At 38.3% G+C, this 23,683-nt stretch overlaps 1 protein-coding gene and 1 non-coding gene across 3 annotated transcripts; both read left to right on the forward strand.

The window, feature by feature from the left end:
- The first annotated feature begins 378 nt into the window (after nt 1–378).
- On the forward strand, nt 379–18,833 carry ELOC (elongin C). Of its 2 annotated transcripts, none has more exons than XM_014853749.3 (4): nt 379–960; nt 10,678–10,730; nt 13,262–13,405; nt 18,616–18,833. In XM_014853749.3, the coding sequence occupies exons 1-4, from the start codon at nt 782–784 to the stop codon at nt 18,804–18,806; spliced, it is 567 nt and encodes a 188-aa protein (XP_014709235.2). In that variant the 5' UTR covers nt 379–781; the 3' UTR covers nt 18,807–18,833. The 2 variants fall into 2 exon arrangements, with proteins under 2 accessions (XP_014709235.2, XP_014709234.1); XM_014853748.3 differs by having other exon boundaries at nt 951–1,134.
- Nucleotides 18,368–18,475, forward strand: LOC123284868 (U6 spliceosomal RNA). The gene has a single exon (XR_006526313.1). It is a non-coding gene; the product is annotated as a U6 spliceosomal RNA (small nuclear RNA).
- Nucleotides 18,834–23,683: the final 4,850 nt, after the last annotated feature.

The following is a 23,683-nucleotide window of genomic DNA, read 5'->3' on the forward strand; positions in this document are numbered from 1 at the left end:
TAAACAAAGGGTGAACTTTATTTAGCTGTTTCAGCGTTCCTGGAAGGGTGCCTGAATTTAACCACAGGAAAGCAAGTGAAAAGGATAGGCGGGTGGAGAAACAGAGCAAGAGAGCTAGAGAAGGGTGTGGGGGCAGAGGGGGAGTGGAGTGACAAAGATCGTCTCAGAATTGAGTACTGGCGGCAGACACCTGGAATTTCCGTGAAAGATGACGGAATCGAAAAGAGCTGAGCAACCCGGGGCTGGGAGGGGGGAGGGGGTGGGGGTTGGGGGGTGGAGGTGGAGGAAAGGCCCCACGGGGAGGGGGAGGGTGGGGGTGGGGGTGGGGGTGGGGCGTGGTTAGTTTTCAGTAAACACTGAACGGTACCGGCAAGAGAGGAAATGAGGAAAGCCGATTGCACGAGCAGTTGAGATGCTCTTCAACAAACACTGCAAATTTTCACAAGAGACAGATGCTGCTTCATAAAAAGCACGATCTTGTTAGCGTAGAAATACCACCCCCACTTTTCAATCTTCCGTCTGCGGATAGTCTCCGACCTCGCGGGGTACCCCTAAACGAGAGGCAGGCACAACCTCTGAAAGTACCAAAATCTTAACACATGGCGTGAGGAACTACAAGTTCCAGGATGCAGTGCTGCCTTGGCCAAATACCCACAGTACTCCAGAGAAACTACAAATCCCAGGATGCACGGCTGCCTTCGACGCCCACCCCCCCCACCCCCACCCCCACCCCGCGCCCCCCCAAGCACGTCTTTGAGGCCGCTCTCCCTGCGGAAATCGGATGAGGGTAGGTGCTGCATGCTGGGAATCAGAAAGCCCAGAATCGGATTGGTCGAGATTTGCCAGTGACCGCGATCCTCCCAGGCTGGCCTGTGGTGCTCCGGGAGAAGGGAGGACGGCACTGCGCACTTCCTGTAGACGGAAGCCGGCGACAGACTCCGGGAGTCCCCGCCTCATCAGGTACTATCTCCCGCGCGTTGTAAAAAGCGTCTGTGACCCGGCGGAAGTGATTCCTCCAACTGCCCCGGAACCCACGGCGGCAGGCAGCTGGGGTGGGGGGGTGGCCCTGGAATAGGGGCTGTGGCGGTGCGCGGGGACCTGGTGCGGTGGCTGCGGTGGCCGTGGGGCTGACGAGTGAGTCTCGGGCTGGGGTGGGGACGGAGCTCCTGGTCCGCGTGAAAGCCGAGGGAGGCTCGTACTGGGCGCGCTCGCAGTCCCACTTCCCACCCCTTCCCATTTGGGCGGGGAAGGAACGGAAGCTCTTAACCTCGCCGGGCCTCCTCGGCTGCTGGTTTGGGGGAGGGGAGAAGAGGGCGGCGGGACCTTTCCTGGCGCCGCTCGGTGGGCTTGGAAAAGGGCTGAGGGAGGGGCGGCGGCCGGCGAGCCTGGGCCTTCTTTGGGCTGAGCGCGGGGAGGGTGGAGTTAGGAGCATGGCAGCCCTGTCGCTTTTCCTTTTTGCTTTCTCCGTGTGCGCTCAGATTCGTCCTTTTCTTGGAGTCCGTCCCTACTCACCGGGGAGGGCCCTCGCTCTTTCCAGCTTCAGCACCCCTCAAGTTTACCTTCTGGGCAGCTTGTCGGGCGATCTCTTCCCGACTTGATGGTTTGGAGTTGTCGTGCTTCTATCTCCTAGTGTTGTCTGAAAAGAGGTTATCTAGTGTCAACTACAGTGGCCAGTGAGTTTCTCGTATGGAACTAAAACTTCTTTAGGAACATGTAACTGGAGTTCGTGTCATTAGCGCGAGCATTTCTACTCCACCTCGCCTTCGGTGTAGAAAACGTCCAAAATCCTTTAGAGTTTTAAAACTTCATTTTCAAACTGCCAGATTGGCTTTTTGATATCCAAATAGTTGTTTCCTTTTCTGTTAAGTAGACGAAAATGACTCCCTGATCTCATTTACGTTATCATTTTAGTACACTTCATGATGTGGAAACATCACAGTTCACGGTGGATTTCATTCATTCTGGAGACACAGTGGCAAGGAAACAGCTATGGTCTCTGTCATCAAGGATATTTATTAAGTGTTTATTGCCAGTGATGATTTTTAGTTCACATTTAATTTTTAAATGGCTATCCATTTTTTTCCTTAAGTATGAGGTTTATCTGATAACTATTTACCATTCCAAAAAATATGTATGTTTATTTCAAATGGAGAATGCCAGTTTCATTACCTTATGGTAATTCTGTAATGTATTTACAACTCCTGAGGAGTTGGTGTTTTGCCAAGAGACCTAAGTGATGAAGAGGACCTGAAGGAGGAGCTTTTAAGAGAGCAGTAACTGCAAATGCGAAGACCTTAAGAGAGGAATGAACTTGACCTATTAAACTAAGACGACCAGTGGGGCTGGAGCATAGGGAAAGGAGTGGTGGCAGATGAGATCAGAGTGGTTAGTAAGGACTAAATAAGATGGAACTTTATAGTCCTTTTTCTGTCTGTCATGAGAAGCCATTAGAGAATTTTGTGCAAGAGTGACATCTGATTTATGCTTTTGGTGACTAGTTGCTGTGACAAATGACCAAGTTGGAGGAAAATGGGGAAACCAGCTCCTATGGAATCTTGTAGTAGTCCAGTTGAGATGTGGTAGCTTGTGCTAGAGATGGAGGGTTGAAAGTTAGTGGGTAGTGGCCTTATTTGGAATGTAATTTGAAGACGGAGCCAAATGGGTCTTGCCTTCACCCTTAGGACAAAAAAAATTGAGGAATTAACTGTTTTGCCTGAGCTTCTGGGTCAACAGTACTGCCATTTACTGAAGAGAAAGACTGGGGAGGGTGCACTGGCTTCAGAGGAATGGAATCAGGGATTCTGTATGGGACATATTGAGTTTGGTAACTATTATACAGCTCAGAATAGGTACCGTAGGCAAGTTGGACATCCATGTCTGTTGCTCAGGGGAGAATTTGGGCTAGAGAGATTATCTGAGAGTCTTATTTTGTAGGTGATATTTAAACCTATGGACTGGAGGACATCGAGTAGAGAGTGTTAACGGAGAAGAGGGCAGATGGGAGCACTCTGGTCAGAAGAGGAGCAAACAGTGATGGAAGCAGAAAAGCCAGGGGGTGTGTGGCATCTGTCATACTAAGGGAAGAAAATGTTTTGGAAAGGAGGGAGTAGTCAACTGTAAAACTCTGCTAAAAGTAAGATGATGATTAAAAATTGACCATGTGACCAAGCAAAGTGGTTGACATTTGTTAAGAGCCCTTTGGACTAGTGGGTCAAACGTCTGATGATGCTACAGCATTTTGATGTGTTGATGGCAGGACACAGTCCTTGGATAGCTGTGCTGAAGTGGAAAGGTTGGCATAGGATAGAAAGGATAGTTTTATTCAATTTGAAACAGGAGGGTGGACAGAGTATGTGGTATGAAGAGGCAGGCAGGATGAAGCTGGAAAGACAAGGCAACTGCAGTGATTGGTTCTGTTTTCGTGGTGAAGTAAGTGAAGTTGTCAAGGCAGGGAGGAGAAGGGTGTTGGAAGTTGAGGAGAAGCTGTACATTTTCTCAGAGGAGGAAAGCCAGTCCACTCAGAGGATCACTATAAGGCCAAATGCCTATTTAAAGTGTGTGGTCATACCTTTGAAGTTGAGACCACGCAAGATGGTTGTGTCTTTTCTCCACCACATTCAGTTCTTTGGTTGAGGCCTGAGCCAGGCAGAGAATTTAGTTTGGCCAGGATTGGGATTTGGATGGGTAGCTACATCAGAGGAGAGGGCAGGAGTTAATGGTATAAGGACTGTGAGACTGTAGTGCCTGCCCTGATGAATGCTTAGCGGTGGCATGAGGCAGGGTGAGAACTTATTTTATATTTGTTTTTTGTGTTTATTTTTAGCCCATCGTTCTAAAGGTTGTTTGTAGTTACTTTGTGATACAGAGAATCTATAATTAGATACATACTACATAGTGGGAGTATTTGTTCATACTTTTTAAGCCAGAACAAAGGAATTCGAAGATCACTAAGAGGGAGGGAGACGAGGTAGTTTGCAGGAGTGAGGCAGACGGACTTGGAGCCCTTAAGTTGTGTGCTGTGTGGCGGAGCCGCTCTGCTTAATGCTGATAGGAAGTTGGGAGTTAAAGGCATTTGTTGTAGAGGGAGTATGAATTTCAGATGGATTCAGTTGTGAAATAGTAGAGCTGGAAGGGACTTTTAGACACAATTTAGCCAAATTTCCTCATTTGGGAGCTGAAGAAACAGAAGTCATCACTTAACCCATCTAGGTCTCGAGATAGAAATGGGAAGAGTAGAAATTCTGGTGTGGACTGCGAATGACACTAAGTTCCTCTGTATACCAGCCCTGACACACACCCTTGACTCATTTTCTTTGCTTTGCCTGGACAGCCCTCTCCTTCCAGTTTGGCCTAGTAAAACCCCCTCCATCTGTTGAGACCCACATCAAAAGCTGCTTTCTTTTTATGGCTGTTTACTTAACAGATTCATAGTCTCAGATTTACTTTCTTTGGGACGACCAAACTCCTACTTCCCCCTCTGTCAACATCTGCATATCCAGAGAATTGGGGTTGATTTTATTATCAGTTCAAGTATCTTCTGAAAGGTTAATCAGGCAGAAAACCATCTAGATTGATGATATCTTTTGAGTAAAAGATATGTAACTTAACAAAAACCACCAATAAAATTTTGAAAAATCTTACTCTAGTCTTATTTTTATAAAATTGAGGTGTAATTAACATACTGTGAAATTGTAAGTGTACCATTTAGTTTTCACAAATGGGTATCAGGACTCAACAGTTTTATCACTCTAGCAAGTTGCCTCATGCTCCTTCCTGATCACTCCTCCACCAGAAGCAGCCCCTGATCTAGCACCATAAGTTAGTTTTGCCTGTCCTAGAATTTTATGTAAATAAAATAATAAAGTATGTACTTTTTCTTTGGCTTTTCGTACTCACTGTAATATTTGCTGTGTTCATCCATGCCTTGTGTATCAGTAAATCATCCCTCTTGTTGTAAATAGAATTCCTTTGTATGAATATATCACCACTTGTGTGTCATCTGGGTAGTTTCCCATTTATTTGTGAATAAAGCTTCTGTGAGCGTTTTTGTTAAAGTTTTTTTTGTAAAAGATTATTTCTTGGATAAATACCTAGAAATGGAATTGCTGTGTCATAAAATAGAGGCATGTTTGACTTTTTTAAGAAACTGCCAGACACTTTTCCAAAGTGACTGTGCCATTTTCTGTTCCCATCGCAGTCTAGGAGAGCTCATTTGCTCCATATCCTCTCCGACACTTAGTGTTAAGCTTTTTAATTTACTCTGGATACAAATCCTTTATCAGATTTGTGCTGAGAATATTTTCTCCCCGTTTATGGCTTGCCTTTTCATTTTCTTCATGTTTTTTGGTGAGCAGAAGTTTTTTATTTTGATGGAATCCTATTTATTGATTTTTTCTTTTATGATTTGTTCGTTCTGTTTCTTGTTTAAGAAATGAACATAGAAATGAACTGATGTCATGAACATAGTCTGTGTTTTCTTCTAGTGGTTTTGTTATTTTACCTTTTAGGTTTACCTCTATGAACTGTTTCAAATAGATTTTTGTATGTGATGTAAGGTGTGAGTGAGGCTCTTGTCTTCCATATAGATACCCAGTTCTTCCAGGTTAATTTGTTGAAGAGATTTTCATTTCTAGCTGTATGCTTTGATTCACTTACTCTTCCTTTCCAGTGTAAGGAGTAAAGTCACGTTTATCATTTTTGCCACTTGTAATTTGATATGAAACAGCTATAACTTACCAAAACGTAAGTAACGTAGAACCATCATTCCCAGTGGATCTGGGGCCACTCAACATCACAGTGACGATCGTCTGTTGTGGTCCTCACCACCCTATGTGATAGTTCTGATTGATCGTTTGTGGCCAGTCTAAAATAGGGTCCTTAAATGTTGGAGAGATTTCTTCTAGTCACAATTCCTAAAGGCCCGCGCTTCCTGACAAGCAGATCATAGAACTGGCATTGTGAGGGCGTTTACTAGAAACCAAGGTTTTGCTGCTGAGGTATTTTTATAATACAGTTGATTACTGGATATTATTAGATGAGTCGTTATTTTAGTAGTGAAAACTTGACCATTTGGGACAACAATTAGGCTGTTACTGATTGTTAGCCATCAGAAACAGATTGAAAACTGAGGTCAGTGCTTTGACTTTAAATGATCTAGTAGACTGTTAGTAAAAGTAAAGAACGTCCCTCTGACTTCCTGTGCTCTGCCACTGAGAACGAAAGTTGTTTTGAAACTCAGGGATGTATGGGAGCAAGTTGTAACCCTAGAAGGTTGGAGGACATTATCAAATACTTCAAATGATCGGATGACTAAAAGAGTTAGTTCTGGTAACTTGAAATTGCAGGAATCGTGTACGGAAATACATGTTTCATACCCTTGCAATTATAATTAATAATATATGGTACCAAATTGTGAGACTGATGTTTTGGTTATCACAGTTTCATAAAGTGTGACTATGTCCTGCCAGTCTTTAAAACAAAAATTGCTTTAAGAATTAGAATTCAGATTGAGTAAATTCTGTTGTGAAAAATGGAATACCATCTCCTTTAGTAGTCATTCCCTCCCCTCTCTATAACCCAAAATATTTCAATAATCTTAAATAGATGTTTCCTAGAAAGAGCAGTTTTCATCATGGTTGTCTAAAAGTTCAAAGTTTATTAAATTCCAACATCAAGGGAAAAACATGAAAAGAATCAATTTTGGTCAAAAGCATTGTGCCATTGAATAACTTTATTCTGTTAGAAAGCTCAGGATAACACTATGTCTGGCAGATACATTTTTGTGTGAAGCTTCACTTTGTTAACATTACCACATTACCATTGCGCTGGATATGTGGGGTCGTAGTGAGGACCTCCCTGCCTTGTCGAAGGTTACAGCTAGTCGGGGACACAAAATATATCCAAAAAGACACACTTCCAAGGCAGCTGTGAACCACTTGTATCTACTAGAGAAGAAAACTATAAATTCCACAATGGAGGAAAAAATGGGGAAGGGGCTCTGTTTGCTGAAAGTATTAAGAATACCTATGCAAGAATTAAATATAGGAGCATTGTTATATGTTGAGTAAGCCAGAATGAGACTTTTAACTCGTCTGAAGAGATGTAAATTCAGTGACACTACAGGCACATTCTAGGCAGGATATTTTGATGTCTTATTACAAATTGGAATTGCATCCTAACTTCTGTCAATTTATATTATGTGGCCAAAGCCTCTCTTCTTGCCTCTTCAAATAGGCCTGAAAATTAAATAATCTTTTCTTAATGTAATTTATTTTGTTTTCCAAATTAGTTATATTCTTACATACAGTTAAGAACTAATTGTCAGGCAGAGTGACCATTGTTCACTTCATGAGCTGCTTGGTTCTACACACTTGTTTCTTTATAAAAATCTATTTTAAATCACAGTTTTCTAGTTATTTATAGTTTTGAACATGTATTTTTATACATTTTATTTATCTGCAGAAAACATGAAATTAATAGGCAAGAAGCTGCTTACTTTACATAAATGGCATCAAACTACCTATCATTCTAATCTGCTTTTAAAAAAATTAAGTTTATCTCGGTGGTATTTCTATGTCATTACACATACAGATTCAACTTAATCCTTTTCACTGCCCCATAATGTTTCATAAATATAGATAGACTCTTTTTTTTTAGCTCATTCCCTAATCGGTGAATTTTTTAGGACGTTTTCAGAGTTTCATTTGTACACACATTGTAGTAAGTATCCTCCTCCTTGCCTTTGCACACAATGCGAGTGTTACTCTAAAGCAGATACCAAGAAGGAGAACTGCTAGCCGTCTGGTGATCCTGTGCCTGCTTTCTGAAACTACTCTGCCATTTATTTAGTATCACCCATTTTCCCTGCCCCCAACACTTGATTCTTAGCAACTTTTAATGTTTTAGTTGGCGTTTTCCTGATTACTGTTGGGATCAAGCATTTATATACAGGTCTCTGAGCTATTTGTATTTTTTCTTCTACTATTTTTCCAGAGTTCAGTGGTTTTTTAACATTTGGTCCTTTAGTCTGCAGTGTATTTTTGTGAGTGAGGTCAGTTAGACATTTAACCTTATTTTTTCCAAGTAAATAGCCACTGTGAAAAGACAAAAAGATACGAAGAATGGATTTGTGGCTGTTGCTATCCTCTATTTAGGTGATCCAAGCAAGTCAAGTGAAAAACTATTAAACTAATAAGAGAGTTCTGTGAAGATGACGGGATACAAGATCAACCTCCCAAATTTTAGAGCTTTTCTTTAAAACCCCAGCAGTAACCTTTCAAAAGTATAATAGGAAAACAGATCTCATTCATAATAGAAACTGTAAAGTAACTGAAAGTAGACTTAACAAGAAATGTGTAATAACAAAATGGGGACTTGCCCAACCATTCAGCAAAACATCTTTATCACACTATCGTAACTAAAACAGTGGGGCTATCGGTCAGGTGTGAACTGATTGATGGGACAGACTCTGTGCAGCCTGGCAGTCCGTGTAGTGACAGAACTGTGTGATAAAGGCAACATTTCAAAGCAAAAAAAGGATGAGCTTTGCAAAGATCTTTTCAGTGTTCAATTATATTAGATTCAAAACTGATTTCGGTGTAGGCCCTAGGCTCACCTAGAATTTCTATTTGTTACCCAAAAAACAGAAAACTATTAAAGAGTAATGTTTATATCTAACACTAAAACCCTAGTGACATCTCAGGCCTTTGTTGATGATGTATCTTCTGCCTAAAGCTACTCTCAAGCCGCTGCCCCTCAACCTAAGGGACCTTGCTTTTCCCTACTGAATTCACATTTCTAGAACTCAGCTCGGTTATAGAATACATGTGCAGATGTCACGCTGAGATTTTGTTACTCAAACTTAGATTCTCTAAGTAATTTGTGGGTTAAATCTAAATTTAATGATATTTCAAATATGTTTAACTTCTACCTAGGAATTAGGATGAACTCTTCACTGTTAATGTTGATTTAACACTTTGTTAGTGATGAGGCATCTCTCTACCCGCCCCCACCCCCACCCCTTGTATAAATGGTGGAACTGATTTACTATATTAAGAAGTCGGTAGAGAAACTGTTGCTACCCAGAGAGCTTCTGAGATGTGACTTTGCGTGGTTGCTTAGCTACTGCTAGTTAAGTAAACATCCTAGATGTTTTGCTCTGGAGATTTTCCAGATAGGAAAGTTAGCACTTGGTTCTTGTTATAGCTTTTCTAGCATTTTTTCCTGTTTTGTCTTTTTAGAAGAATGACTACAAAACAGTATGAACAGGAGAAAATAATAATCACTGAAGAATTTTTTAATTACCTACTATTATCATAAAATGACATAGTACTGTTTTTAAATTTTAGACAACTATCTAAGGATTTATATCAGCAGCTCTCAGCAGTAGTGGAAAAGAAGTTTTAACAGGAGCCAGAATTTTTCACCATGGCAGTGTGGAATAATGGAGGGGAATATGGGCTGTAAAGGAAGCCTGCGTAGGTTTAAATCTTCTGCTGCCACTTCAGCGGTAGAAGCGTTGAGCAGGTAGCAGCCTCTTGGTGTTTCCTCAGGTCTAAAATGGGAATAATAATCCCCTTGTGGAAGTGTTGTTTTAAACTAAGATAATGTATGTATGGCGTATAGTGCGTTTACCACTTACTAGGCCCTCAAATTTTGGGTAATAATGTTCTATCACCCCTGCTCCTCTATCTCACCTCAGAAATAGTACTTTAAATAGTATCTCCCTCCAATGCTTAGCAGGTGTTCTAGACTGACAGATAGATTCAATTTCTACTCCCACTCTGCTACCCGGAACAAATCATTCGGCCCTTCTATACATCAATGATGTTATCATTTCTTAGGGTGAGAGATTACATAGTTACTTGCAAACTCCTCTCTTGCTCTAAAATGTTATGGTTCGTTTTCTTGACCCTTCCCTAAAGGCTAGAATTAAAATATTGGTCAGGAATTTCTTAGAGAATAGGATAAGTAGGATATGCTGTTTTCCTGATAATGACATAAAACATAATACTGGTATAAATAAAATCCTCCTTTGAGGAAATGCTGTTAAAATACAAATTACTGAAAACATTAGCCCTTTCCCTTTAACAGTCATCTTATTTTGTAAAATTTATGATTTTAAAAATTATGGATTATTTACCACTTCGTTGTTAAATTTCAGAACTTTGGTAGCCTATATGCAGAAGGGATGGCACGGTAAAATGTTCTGTAGATGTGCACAATAATGTCAAAGAGGGCAAGGCTTACCTTTTTGATTCTCATGAAAGCTCCTTCATTTGCTTGGATTCATCATGTTGTCATTCATTCAGCAAATATTTGTTTCAGTGTCTACTGATATCTAGCAGATACAGTATACAAGATGATTAAGGCCAATGATCTCCTTCAAGTTCAATTCAGGTCCTAAGGAGCAACGTCTATATTTTTAAACTGTTGTCTGAATACCTTAAAGGGGGAAAAAAGGAACAAATTTGTGGTTAGCCTTTACTATCGTAGAGGTGGTCATCTTTTCTCAGATGTTCGGAAACTTGATACTGTGTCTTGTGGTGGCTGGGAAACTCTTGCATAGCTGAGAGAGGGAGTCCTTAAACTTGTAACACTGAGGACTCGTTAAGTAACAGTGGGTGGAAATACGTCCATTCCAGTGTTAATCTTAATACAGCATTGTTATATTTTCAGGAAACTCCTAAGTTCCTGTGGAAACGAAGTAGAATTTCATAAGAACATAATGGGTGAGTTATATAAAAGTAATTTCATATTTCAACTAGTAGAAGCTGGTTTTTCTTCTCAAAGATAAGCCTTTGACATCAGTGAATGCAAGTAAGAAAATGGTCAAAGTAGACTGAAAGTAGTTGTTTAAACTAACAGGTTATGTTTACTATTTATTCCTGAAAGGCAGGTGTGTAACATTATTGTGCCAAATATAATTTGTGATTCCTAATCTCACATTCCTAAACTCATGATTCCTAATTATTGTATTATACCTTAAGAAATTGGAAACGTTCCTAAGAGACATATAAAATGGTTTAGCTTGCAAAAAATACTGAGTATAAACTTAAATAATTGATAATTTTATTTTTGTTCTCAGACGTTGGCAAAAACTGCTAAAAATCTATATGCTTGAATAGTCTATAATTTAGAAGTTACTTGCATCTTTATGAGTCCTCCAGCTTTTTATTATGAAAAATTGCAAGAATAATACACTACATAGCCTTCATCAATTGTTAGCATTTTGCCACATTTGCTTTCCCTGTGTGTATGTATGCGTGTGTGTGTCTGTATGTGTGTGTTTATGTACCCACATACACACACTTACATAAATGCTTTTCTTCTGTGCCATTTAAGATTTAGTTGTTCATATAGCACTCCACAGCTAAATACTTCAGCGTGCATCTCCTAATTCAGTCCATGTTGAAGGTTTCCAGTTGTTTCAATGGTGTTCTTTGCAGCAGATTTATTATTTTAAATCCAGGATGCCGGTGGGGGGGAGGGAAATTGGAGAAAGGGGGTCAAGGGGCACACTTCCAGTTCCGAGATAAATACATACTGAGGAGTAATGTGCAGCATGACGACTGTAGTTAACGCTGCTGTAGGATGTACGTGAAAGTTATTGAGAGAGCAATAAAGCCTAAGTTCTCATCACAAAAAAATTTTTTTCTTTTTTTGCTATCTATTTTTGTTGTATCTATATTAGATGGTGGATGCTATCTAAAATTGTAGCAATCATTTCACAGTATATGTAAGTCAAATCATTATGCGGTACACCTTAGGGTTACACAGTGATGTATATCAATTATATGTCAATAAAACTGGGGTAAAAGATGAAACTTGTATTTATTGTGACTTCTGATAAGAGTTACATTAAGGAAGGAGCAAATACACTTTTGAATGGGAAGAAGTATCATTCTCATAGAGGAAGAAGAAAATTCAGGATCCAATCAAGGATCGCTTGTTGCAGTAATTTGTCTCTTTAGTCTCCTTTAAACAGTTCCCTGCCTTTGGGGTGGTGACAGGTGAGGTCTGTCGTGGCAATTTTTAATTTAGATTTGTCTGAGTGTTTCCTCCTGATTAGATTCAGATTAAACATTTTTAGCATCAGTAGTACATAAGTGATATTGATATTTATTAACCTCAGTTCTAGGATTTCTAAATTAACTATTAACAAATGAACAAGTAAATGGATTTGTAGCTGAACGATACTTCAGCTTCGTCCTTTGTACTTTTCCTTTCTAGGACTTCCTCAATTTTTAGTAAGACACCTTTTTTTTCAGCTATTGGTAATCATAAAAATTAAAATCCTGTCAGGACAAAATGTAAAAGTTACATATGAGAAAAGACCTTAAAGGGATGTGCAGATATATATATACCCCACAAAGAAGTTATATTGAGCTAGCTGCTGTCTGAAGCCAGCATGGTGGCAACGCAGGTAGCTGGTAGCAGAGTCGCATCTTCACACTCTTTCTTCTCACTTCTCCTTTGAATTTTTTTTTTCTTTTTCTCCCCAAAGCCCCCCGGTACATAGCTGTATATTCTTTGTTGTGGGTCCTTCTAGTTGTGGCATGTGGGACACTGCCTCAACGTGGTTTGATGAGCAGTTCCATGTCCGCGCCCAGGATTCGAACCAACGAAACACTAGGCCGCCTGCAGCAGAGCGTGCAAACTTAACCACTCGGCCATGGGGCCAGCCCCTCTCCTTTGAATTTTTAAAGACTGATATTTGTTTATATTCGTTACGTCAATCATGTGATAATTTAAACAGGGCAATAAAATGTTTTTGATCAGTATTTTTATGGGTCAAGAGTAAATGCTGAGTAAAGGAAGCCCTAACTTTTAGAATTTGGGGCTTGTCCGAAGAAGTTGAGCTCATGTGGCATATAAACATTCATTCATAAACACACTATGCATCTTATTTGAAAAATTAGTATTTCAGGTGATAGGATTAAAGTTTTACTATTTGAATATTTTTTCTTTGTCTTCAGATTTGAATGTGCTCCTGTGGTCACAGAAAAACTCTTAATACTTCTTTGAAAAATACTGGTAAATTTTCATCTAAAGTAACATTCTTGAATGTAGAGTTTATTCTGATGCTGGAAAATGTTTAGAGAATAATAGAACAAGAAGTTAAAACCTTCAAAATCATAGCGACTACTACCCTCCAGAAGCGTCTCTGGTCTGACTTCCTCAAATATTAATCTTGGTAAACCTGTTTGTTTTTAATAAGTTTTGTGATTCGAAAGTCATTTTACTACTTACTTTACTTTAGATGGAGAGGAGAAAACCTATGGTGGCTGTGAAGGCCCTGATGCCATGTATGTCAAATTGATATCCTCTGATGGCCATGAATTTATTGTAAAAAGAGAACACGCACTAACATCAGGAACAATCAAAGCCATGTTGAGTGGCCCAGGTAGGTACATTTCTTTAATTTCTCTTAGTATAGGTTCACTTTTAATATTTGATGGATGTGTTTTTAAGTTGTGTTGTAAGTTTTTCAGTTGAATTAAATGACTCATAACATTAAAAGAGAGAGAGACAGTAACTGTTCTAGTAACATCATTGCACGATTATTTTGCATTGGAAAAAAAATTAGTTTCTTGGGGCCGGCCCAACGGCATAGTGGTTAAGTTCATGCACTCTGCTTTGGCAGCCCAGGGTTCAGATGTTCAGATCCCAGGCATGGACCTAGCATCACTTGTCAAGCCACGCTGTGGTGGCATCTCACATAAAATAGAGGAAGATTGGCAAGGATGTTAGCTCAGTGACAATCTTCCTCAAGCAAAAAGAGGAAGATTGGCAGCAGATGTTAGCTCAGGGCCAATCTTCCTCACAAAAAGAAAAAAATTAGTTTCTGCTATTTCCTGTTTTCACTTATTTACCCCAGTTTCAATAAGACTGAATTGATTATTTTGTAATAGGAAGGATCATTTCCCTGCATTGGTTTCCATGGTCAATTTCTTAACCACGGAAGGACTGGTGATTTGTGCTCCTAATTACATGTAAAGTTTTTCAGTAGAAGTTACCACCTCCCAGATAGCTATTCTTAAATATTGTTTTCTTCTTCTTCTTCTTTGAGGTAATTTTTCTTACCTCAAGGAAAAAAGTTTTCAAGATTCAAATTGCTGAAGTATAAGGTAATTCTGTATTAACATTTGGAGGAAATGCTGAACTGTTTGCACAGTGGCTGAACCATTTTACATTCCTACCAGCAATGTATGAGGGTTCCAGTTTCCCCACATCCTCACTGACACTTGTTATTTTTCATTTTTTTAATTCTGTCATCCTAATGTGTGTCAAGTGGTATCTCCTTGTGGTTTTGATTAGCATTTCCCGGATGATTAATGATATTGAACATCTCTTTGTGTGCTTGCTGATCATTTGTCTATCTTTTGGGAAGAAATGTCTATTCAAGTCCATTGCCCGTTTGTTATTGGGTCATTTGTCTTTTTGTTGTTGAGTTGTAAGAGCTGTTTATAAATTCTAGATATTAGACTCTTATCAGATATATGATTTGCAAATATTATCTCCCATTCTGTGGGTTGTCTTTCCTTGATAGTGTCTTGATGCACAGAAGCTTTTTATTTTAATGAAGTCCAATTTATTTTCCTTTTTGTTGTTTGTATTTTTTGGAGTCCTCTCTAAAAATCCATTGCCAAAGCCAATGGTAATGAAGATTTGCCCTTTGTTTTCTTATGAGTCCTGTGGTTTTAGCTCTTACATTTAAGTCTTTGATTTTAAGTTATTTTTATATATGGTGTGAGATAATGATTCGGCTTCATTCTTTTGCGTGTGGACATCCCAGTACCATTTGTTGAAGAGACCATTCTTTCCCCCGTTGTACAGTCTGGGCACTCTTGTTGAAAATCAGTTGACCATAGATGTGTGGGTTTATTTCTGGACTCTCAGTTATCTTTCATTGATCTATATGTCTATCCTTATGCCAGTACCACACTATTTTGATTACTGTAGCTTTGTAGTAAGTTTTGAAATTGGGAAGTGAGAGGGCTCCAACTTTGTCTTTTTCAAAGTGTTTTTGGCTGTTTGGGGTCCTTTGCAATTCCTTTTCTACGTTTTTACTGTGGAGATTTTAAAACATACACGAAAGTAGAGAGAATAGTATAATCACCTCCATATAGCCATCAACCAGCTTTAATAGTTAGCAACATTTTGCCAATCTTGTTTCGTCTATTACCCTATTTTATTTTTTTGAGTATTTCAAGCAAATACCTTACATTGAGTCATTTCACTTGCAAAATCTATGATAGCCCCCCTGTACCCTCCCTTTTTTGCAGATCATCAATTTTACAGAGAAACAAGGTTATTTGTATAATGTCCACATCCGGATTAGACTTAGTATTTCATCTTGTAAACTCATAGTTAGAACTCTAGAGGCTTGATTAGAATCCAGTTCATTTTTCTAGACAAGAGTGCTCTATAGGTGGTACTATTGTATTCCTAAATTCTGTCATATCTTTTAGCAATGTCAAGATTGATTAGTAGGTTCCAGGGTTATCAAGCTGATTCATCCATAAACAGTTCCCCAGTCAGACTTTCATATAATGGTTTTAGCATTCATTGTGATTATTGCTGAGATTTACTTCATTTGGAATTACAAAACAGTGATTTTTCTAACTCTGTAATTTCTTCTGCATTTATTAGAGTTTTCCTAAAAAGATCTATTTGGTTACCCTGAAATACAGTCTGTACAGAAAAGCAAAGATAAATGCTTGCTTTTTTCCCTTTATGTATAATTTTTCAGAGTAATGACAGCACCTTCCAGTAATAAAGAGTGTAGTAAATAGTGTTTGTTTTATTTTTTGTCTGGTTTTTTTGCATAGCATTATTGACTCATGACCTGTTTATATTTGATGTTTTTCACTCTGGTGCAGGCATTCTTACTGATGCTCAGATTGCTCTGTTTCTCCATGTTTATGCCAGAAGGAAGCACATCAGGTTGGCTGCTGTGTCCTTTGATATGACTCCTTAGCCTCGGATAGTCATGCTTTGTTGTTGTTGTTCATGCCATGGAGTTGGTCCTGACTCCGGCGCCCTGTGGACAGCAGAGCAGAACCCTGCCTGGTCTTTTGCGCCATCCTTTCACCTTCCGGCTCTGTATCACACAGTGCTCTGCTGCAGGGCTTAGGGTTTTCATGGCCAGTTTTTTCAGAGGTGCTTGGCCAGGTCCTTCTTCCTAGTCTGTTAGTCTGGAAGCTCTGCTAAACCTGTCCACCCTGGGTGACCCTGCTGGTATTTGAAATACTGGTGGCATAGCTTTCAGCAACACGCAGCCACCACGGTATGAGAACCAGCAGATGGGTGCTGTGGGTCCCTGACCGGGGAACAAACCTGGACCACAGAAGCAAGAGCGCCGAATCTTAACCACTAGACCACCAGGGCTGGCATAGTTATACTACTTTCTGTAATAATAAGATTTCTTAGGCTTCTTTTGTACATTATTCCCCAATCTTGAAAACAGCCATTTTTTCCAAAGAACTTTGTTTGCTTTTAACGGAAAAAGGTAGTTAGGGACCCTAGTCTGGGTGCTAGCAGTACTCATTACTCCTGGGTTGAATAGCTTTTAGACTTTTCTACTAGACGGGAGGTACTGTAGGAAAAAAAATCAGGGATGCCAACAAAATTTTAATTAAAAATTAAGATTCAAGGATTTTGCTTTTTGTAATCTTGGCCTCCTTTAATTTAAAACAAGAGGTTTATGTTTGGAGCACCAGACTTTCAGCCCAAAACTAATGTTTGCATAAAAAGGAAGGAAGTACTGGTACATGTTACAGCATGCACCTTCATACCCCTTCAGAACATGCTAAGTGAAAAGCCAGGCACAGAAAGGTAGCATGTTGAATGATCCCATTAGTACATTGGTGTTTGCCAGAGGCTGGGGGTGGAGAAATGGGGAGTAATTACTTAAAGGGTGCTGGGTTTTATTTTGGGGTGATGAGAGTGTTTTGAAACTAGATAGAGGGGGTGGCTGCGAAACATTGTGAATGTACACTGAATTGTACACCTTAAAATGGTTAATTTTATGATATATGAATTTCACCTCAAAACAAAAAAAGCCACTAATGTTTGTCTAATATCAAAGGCTTAATAAGTGCCTATTAGTAATATCTGATACATATATTCAATAAAGTGAGGTTTAGTTATTGGCAAACCAAAATTTACCTTATTGTTATGAATTATTTGCTGAATCCTGCTCACCTTTCACCCCACCCTGCCCCAACCAATAGACAATTATTAGAAAATTTTTAAACTATTACATTCTCAGAAAGTATAGTTTTCTGCCTTTTACATTCAGTACACACTGCTGCTAGTGCTAGACTGCTAAGAAAATATCTTGTCCCTATACACAAGACTAAATGATATAAACTTTATATAGCTAAGGAAATTTTGAGAGATCACTAAAACCAGTTTATGCAGTGTTATTAAACAAAGGGAAGTAGCTTATGAGGAGATCTCATTAACGTGATCATATTTCTGAAAACTAAAGAGAAATAATGGATTTACTTAGTTATTTTTACATCGCAATTGAGTATAGCACAGGACTCCTAATGATCCATAAAGACTTGATTCCCTAGACTGAATCTTCTAAAAGATTTGGCTTTTTTATGTCCTACTCACCCTTCAGTAATCATGCCACCAGGATTCTTAGGAAAAGCTACTTAGGTGTCCAAACTTCTGGGAGAGAATTAGAATTTTTAAGTTCACTCTTTTTTGGGGGGGAAGATTAGCCCTGAGCTAACTGCTGCCAGTCCTCCTCTTTTTGCTGAGGAAGACTGGCCCTGAGCTAACATCCGTGCCCATCTTCCTCTACTTTATATGTGGGACGCCTACCACAGCATGGTGTGCCAAGCTGTGCCATGGCCACACCCGGGATCCAAACCATCAAACCCCAGGCTGCTGAAGCAGAACGTGCGCACTTAACCGCTGCACCACCGGGCCAGCCCCTAAGTTCACTCTTGATGAATCTCAGATGCTATCTTAATAAAGATTTTTTTGTGTTTATACTCAGAAATCAGAGTTAGATATTTTGTTTTATGCTAGTTGGAGTTTTTCTTTTCACATTGTGTTAGTTTTCTCTGGCTGCCATAACAAAAGTACCTTAGACTGGGTGATTTAAACACCAGAAATGTATTTTCTCGCAATTGTGGAGGGTAGAAATTCAAGGTCAAGATGTTGGCAAGGTTGGCTTCTTCTCTCCTTGCCTTGTAGAAGGCTGTCTTCTCCCAATGTGTCTTCACATTGTCTTCCCTCTGTGTGTCTGTGACCTAATCTCCTCTTATTAGGACACCAGTCAGGTTGGATTAGGGCCCCTAATAGCCTGTTTTGCCTTAATGACCTCTTTAAAGACCCTATCTCTATGCTCACTTTGGCAGCACATACGCTAAAATTGGAGTGATTACACACAAGATTAGCATGGCCCCTGCACAAGGATGACATGCAGATTCGTGAAGCACTCCATATTTTTAAAATGTTTCCTAAACATTAAAAAAAAAAACTATCTCCAAATACAGTCATATTCTGAAGTGCTGGGGGTTAGGACTTCAGCATATGAATTTTGGAGGAACAAGTTCAGCCCATAACAAAAATACTCCTTTTGTTTTACAGGTCAGTTTGCTGAGAACGAGACTAATGAAGTCAATTTTAGAGAGATCCCTTCACATGTGCTGTCAAAAGTATGCATGTATTTTACCTACAAGGTTCGCTACACTAACAGCTCCACGGAGATTCCTGAATTCCCAATTGCACCTGAAATTGCACTGGAACTGCTGATGGCTGCGAACTTCCTAGATTGTTAAATAAAATAAATTATAATAAACTGTTAACTTTTTTCAGTATTTAATACCTGTAGTTCAGTTAGTAATTTTTTCATATATAGCATGTTGCCTGTGTGCAATTGAACTTTAAAGTTCATTGCAAAGCAGATTATCTTCTTTTCTTTTGCATAGCAATCAGAGTTGAGATTTCTTTGCTACATCAACAAATTAAGGACATTTTCACAAATTGAAAAATAAACAAATATGCCAATTCGTAGGTGGTTTCGCCTTATCCTTTGGATGTGAGTTTTAAAATTAGGGCAGTAGTGACATAGTAAATGCTGAAATTTAGGCATACATGAACACGCTCTACAGGTAAATAATGGGGCTATGTATTTTTATGTTTTTAGTGTTTTTTTAAAAAACCTATTCTGATCTTATAGCCGTCTTTAGCATTAATAGAGTTATGCAAATAATTGCATTATAAACATGTTTATAACTTAGCCAAAATATTGATTTTTATAACTGTCAAAGACATAAGAGTTAAAATTTCTTATGTGTCTTTTGATAAATTGCAGTATTGTTTAAGTGTATCTTGTCGTTTTGTTTATTGCTACAATTTAAGAACTTTATTTAAAAGCAATTTTGGAAGATTACTAGGTACAGCTTTTGGAGCAGTGACTTTTTGAACTGTAGCCACGTGATCAACAAGTAAACTACGTGACTTTAATTTCATGTGCTTTGTGCATTGTGGCCAATCCAAAGTACTGTACTTTCCTTGACTATAAAGCTTCCTTTGCAATATTCATTCTTCTTACATAGTCCCTTGTTGTGATTACACTTATTATTTAAATATGTTTTAAAAGACTCGCTATGAACTTTATCCTTATATTAAAAGCTAGATTTTTCTGAACTATTCCAGTCTTCCTCCATCCAACTGAAATGTTATAAAACATGGAAAACGTGGAGAGATGCAGTGCAAATCTTATAATGCACTTTGATATAGTATATGAGTTATCTTCTGTTAATTAAAATATGTCCCAATAAATATGATAGTCATCATCTGTGGGTCTTCTACTGAAATCAACCTTATAAGGAGCTCATTCAGCTTTTATACTAAGCAGACAAAAAAATCTGAAAAACTATGACAGAGCGTCTCTGCTGAGGCATGGGAAAGGAGCGCTGGAGTTTGGTTCATTATTCTCTCTCTTAGTTGTAAAAGAAAGTTGTAGGTTCTATAAACTTCAGTGTTCAGCTTAGTTCTTTAAGACCAGCTCAATATGGACTAGTTTTTCTGGAAACTGCAAAAACCATAAATAACCAAGATCTATAAAAGTAATTTTTCCTCTTAGAAGACCTAACATTATACTTTCCAGCTTACTGAAAGCAGTTAAATATAAATGTTAATTGCATATATTTTAGTAACTTCTTAAGACATACTGGTACATATTTTAGTATAGAAAATTACCAAGTACAAGAATTATATTCTGCTATTGGGCGACAAATAATGCCAATTATAAACCTAAATGATCTTAAAGGTCAAGGTGATAGCTAGAATAAAGTTTAACTTTGACCAATTTTAGTAGGTTACTTTATGTGTTAGATCCAGAAGTAACCTTAAGTTTAAAATATTGAAATAGAACTGAAAGATTAGAAAAACCTGTGTATCTTGCGGTACATGATACTTGCATGTTAATAAAGGCTCTACTGACTCAAAGGTTTGATGAACACTTGGTGTTTGATCTTTTTAGCCTTAAGTTTCTCTTTCTCTAAGGATTCATGAAAGTTTGTTTCAGGACATCTTGCCATATGATTGAATGACAATTCAATTTTTGTTTGGTTAAACTTAAGGGATAATTTTTAAAGATAGAAGAGTGTTTAAACTAACTCTAGTAATTCCTATCTATATAGAGGAAGTTTCATGCAAATTAACAAAGCTTGGGTGTATCCAGACTTAGCAATGCTAAGTTGCGCTTCTGATTGATTATATCTAAGTTTGATAAAACACTTAAGATCTGGATATCAACAGATGTCATTGATTTTATATATGTAGTGTTTTATTTGCAATATATAAATCTGGTTTAATTCCAGGCCAGTCATATTTGTGCCAAGATTTTGTATGCCTAATCATTGTGATCTTAAGTCACTGGGTTACTGGGCCTTAATTTCACATCTAGAAAATTATGGGATTGCATATCTATAGGGTGATGTTTATCACATTTTTTTAATGGACAAACAAGATTGTGTTTGTGGATGTTGCTTAAATCCAAAATTGTCAGGTTACAGATGATCAGATTAGAAGAATTTTAAACGAGAAAGAGAATGGCTTTCTTGCTGGATCTTTTAATAGTCTATAAATTTCAGTTTTTGCTTCTTTTGATTAGGTATTAAATATTACACGAGTACTAAGTATATTAACTAGATTAATTTGGAATCCTTGTAGTTGTTTTCTATTACCTGCAATATAAAGAAAATCCAATTTTAGCTCTGATTATCAAAATTGTTAATAGAAAAGGAAATTTATGTGCTGTTTTTGTACCAGTGTACACAATGCCAGGTCAACCTGAAACTCATTTTTCATTCATGCTCTAATTTAGTGACTTAATCCTGAATTAGGTCCGTATGTAATTTCCTTATCTACTTCATGTATCTCTAGCTGAAAACAGAAGAGTTTTTTTTAATGCCCTGTGGAACATTGTTTCCTTCCTCTACCTTCCCTAGGTGGTCCCCTCCCTAAGTTTTTTAAATTGGGAAAATTTTAAAGTTGCTTTGAGATACAACTTATGGTCTTAATCTTCACGTTCTATACATTTTGTGTTTATGTTATTTCTCTCATATAGGACACAGGTGCATCAGAATTAAGTTTTTTCCCCCTATTTATAATATTAGATGCTTACGATCATTTTTAATATAAAAATGTTCTGTTGCATTTACCTAGATATATATTTATATGCTAAGACGTTTATTTGTAACAGAATCTATTGCTACATTATTTAGAGAAGCATCTGTAAGATTACAGCTTAGGATAAGAAAAATTCAAATTTCATGACTTTTTATTCAATCACAGTTGCCTGAAATTTTTTAATCAGGGCCTTCCTTTATATCATGAAGTAAAGCTTGTGATTAATTCTGCCTATGCATACCAACTGGCCCAGATCCACTATTAGAATTTTTTTTTTTTTAAGGGCTGGCCCCATGGCCCGCTGGTTAAGTTTGGTGTGCTCCACTTCGGCAGCCCAGGTTTGCACGTTTGGATCCTGGGCACGGACCTACACCACTCATCAAGCCACGCTGTGGGGGCGACCCACATACAAAATAGAGGAAAATTGGCACAGATGTTAGCTCAGGGCTAATCTTCCTTAGCAAAAAAAAACCAATTTTTTTAAATACATCAGTAGCATTTTAACTGTAAGTGTATTAAATTTTGGTGCAGACTTATCAAATGTAATTTATCTTTGAATCATTGTAGTGTCCTTTCTGCTCTAGAAAACTTTCAGGAGTCTGAATCCATCTCAAGCATACTTTTTGAAAAACTACATTTTATTCAGACCATCAAAGGCAATTTTTGTCTTTCCATAATTTCATTCAAGTATTTTTGGAAAATACATATTTCCTTAGCCACCATTTGAATCAGCCAATGTGTTCCCTTTTGTTATTTATTTTTTGTTTTAAGCAGGATCCAACGCAAAACTTGAGATAGTCCAAGGTCACAAGCTAATTTGCAGTGAGATCCAAATTGTAGTTCACGTTAGAACAAACATGATGCTTAGATTCCAGAGATGACCAATGAATGTTATATCCAGAAGAGGAAGTCATCTTCGTTAGAGTATTGAGATAAACAATACACAGAATATTGGAGTGGTGGAATTGAGGCAGGGAGTTGGTGCATGAGATGTGCCTCTGAAGTAAATGCTTTTAAATATACATAATATTGCCATCCGGTGAACATCCTTCACTTAGGGCTGTTGCTCGAAATGTTTCTGGCACTGGTTTTAGAGCTTATAATAAATGTTCCTTGGAATAGCATCATGGTGGGAGATGCTTTTCTTTAAATGTTTTGCAATAGTCAGTAAATGTTTTTGATGCAAACCTCATGAGTAAAGGTGAGCGGCCAAGCTGGGTCAGGAAGAAGGTGTATAATTAAAGGAATTAGAGTAGCTTTTTCATGTAGCCAATAACCTGGCTCAGGAGTTTGGTGTGTCACAAAACCAAATTTAAGAAAGCAGCTGCATCAAAGTTGTAATTTAAATGAGTTCTATAACATTACTGTCTTATCGTGCAAACTATCCTCCCTGTTAACTTTGCTCAAAATAAACAGGGTTTGAGCATTGTGCTTCCAGCATTTTGGGTTTTTTTGCAACATCGTATTGAAAGACAACTTTACTGTTATTCTGGGCAATAATAGGATCTACCTGATAAAATACCATTCTTAAATACCAAAGGTACTCTGATGAAAACCTATTCCAAAAGAGGAGTCCGTGAAGTTACGCTGACTTGATGGACGGCTATTCTAAAGTCATAAAAGGCCAAAAGCTTGTGAAACTGATGAAACCACGATTTGAGTTGTGTGATTTGTTTTTAAATGCAACTGTTTTCATTCTTTTCCTAGTGGCAATTTTGCCTTATATATATCTTCTAAAATCTGGATTGTAAGACAGCAGGAATGAACGTGGGAATTTCATTTTTTGATGGGGTTTTGATCTCATTGTCTCTACCCATGCCTAGTACGGGGTTTTGCACATGATAGGCTTTCAATAAATGTTTGTGGAGTTGAATCAAACTCATTGGTGTGTAAAGGTGGTGTCTCAATCATTTTCCACTGGACCCTGAAATTTGACATCTTAGCTCTCCATATGTAAATGTTGAAATAAAAGCTTTGTTTGAGCCTAATGGGAGATGCCTGCACGTTGTTCAGTCTG

The sequence above is a fragment of the Equus asinus genome, chromosome 12 (assembly GCF_041296235.1).
Source record: "Equus asinus isolate D_3611 breed Donkey chromosome 12, EquAss-T2T_v2, whole genome shotgun sequence".
Classification (NCBI taxonomy): domain Eukaryota; kingdom Metazoa; phylum Chordata; class Mammalia; order Perissodactyla; family Equidae; genus Equus; species Equus asinus.

Excerpts from the sequence above, each read along its gene's own strand:
- ELOC (XM_014853749.3), top strand. The coding sequence starts at position 782 with ATGAGGGTAGGTGCTGCATGCTGGGAATCAGAAAGCCCAGAATCGGAT. Across the intron at positions 10,731-13,261 it reads ATTTCATAAGAACATAATGG|ATGGAGAGGAGAAAACCTAT; the intron begins GTGAGTTATATA and ends ACTTTACTTTAG. Across the intron at positions 13,406-18,615 it reads AGCCATGTTGAGTGGCCCAG|GTCAGTTTGCTGAGAACGAG; the intron begins GTAGGTACATTT and ends TTTGTTTTACAG.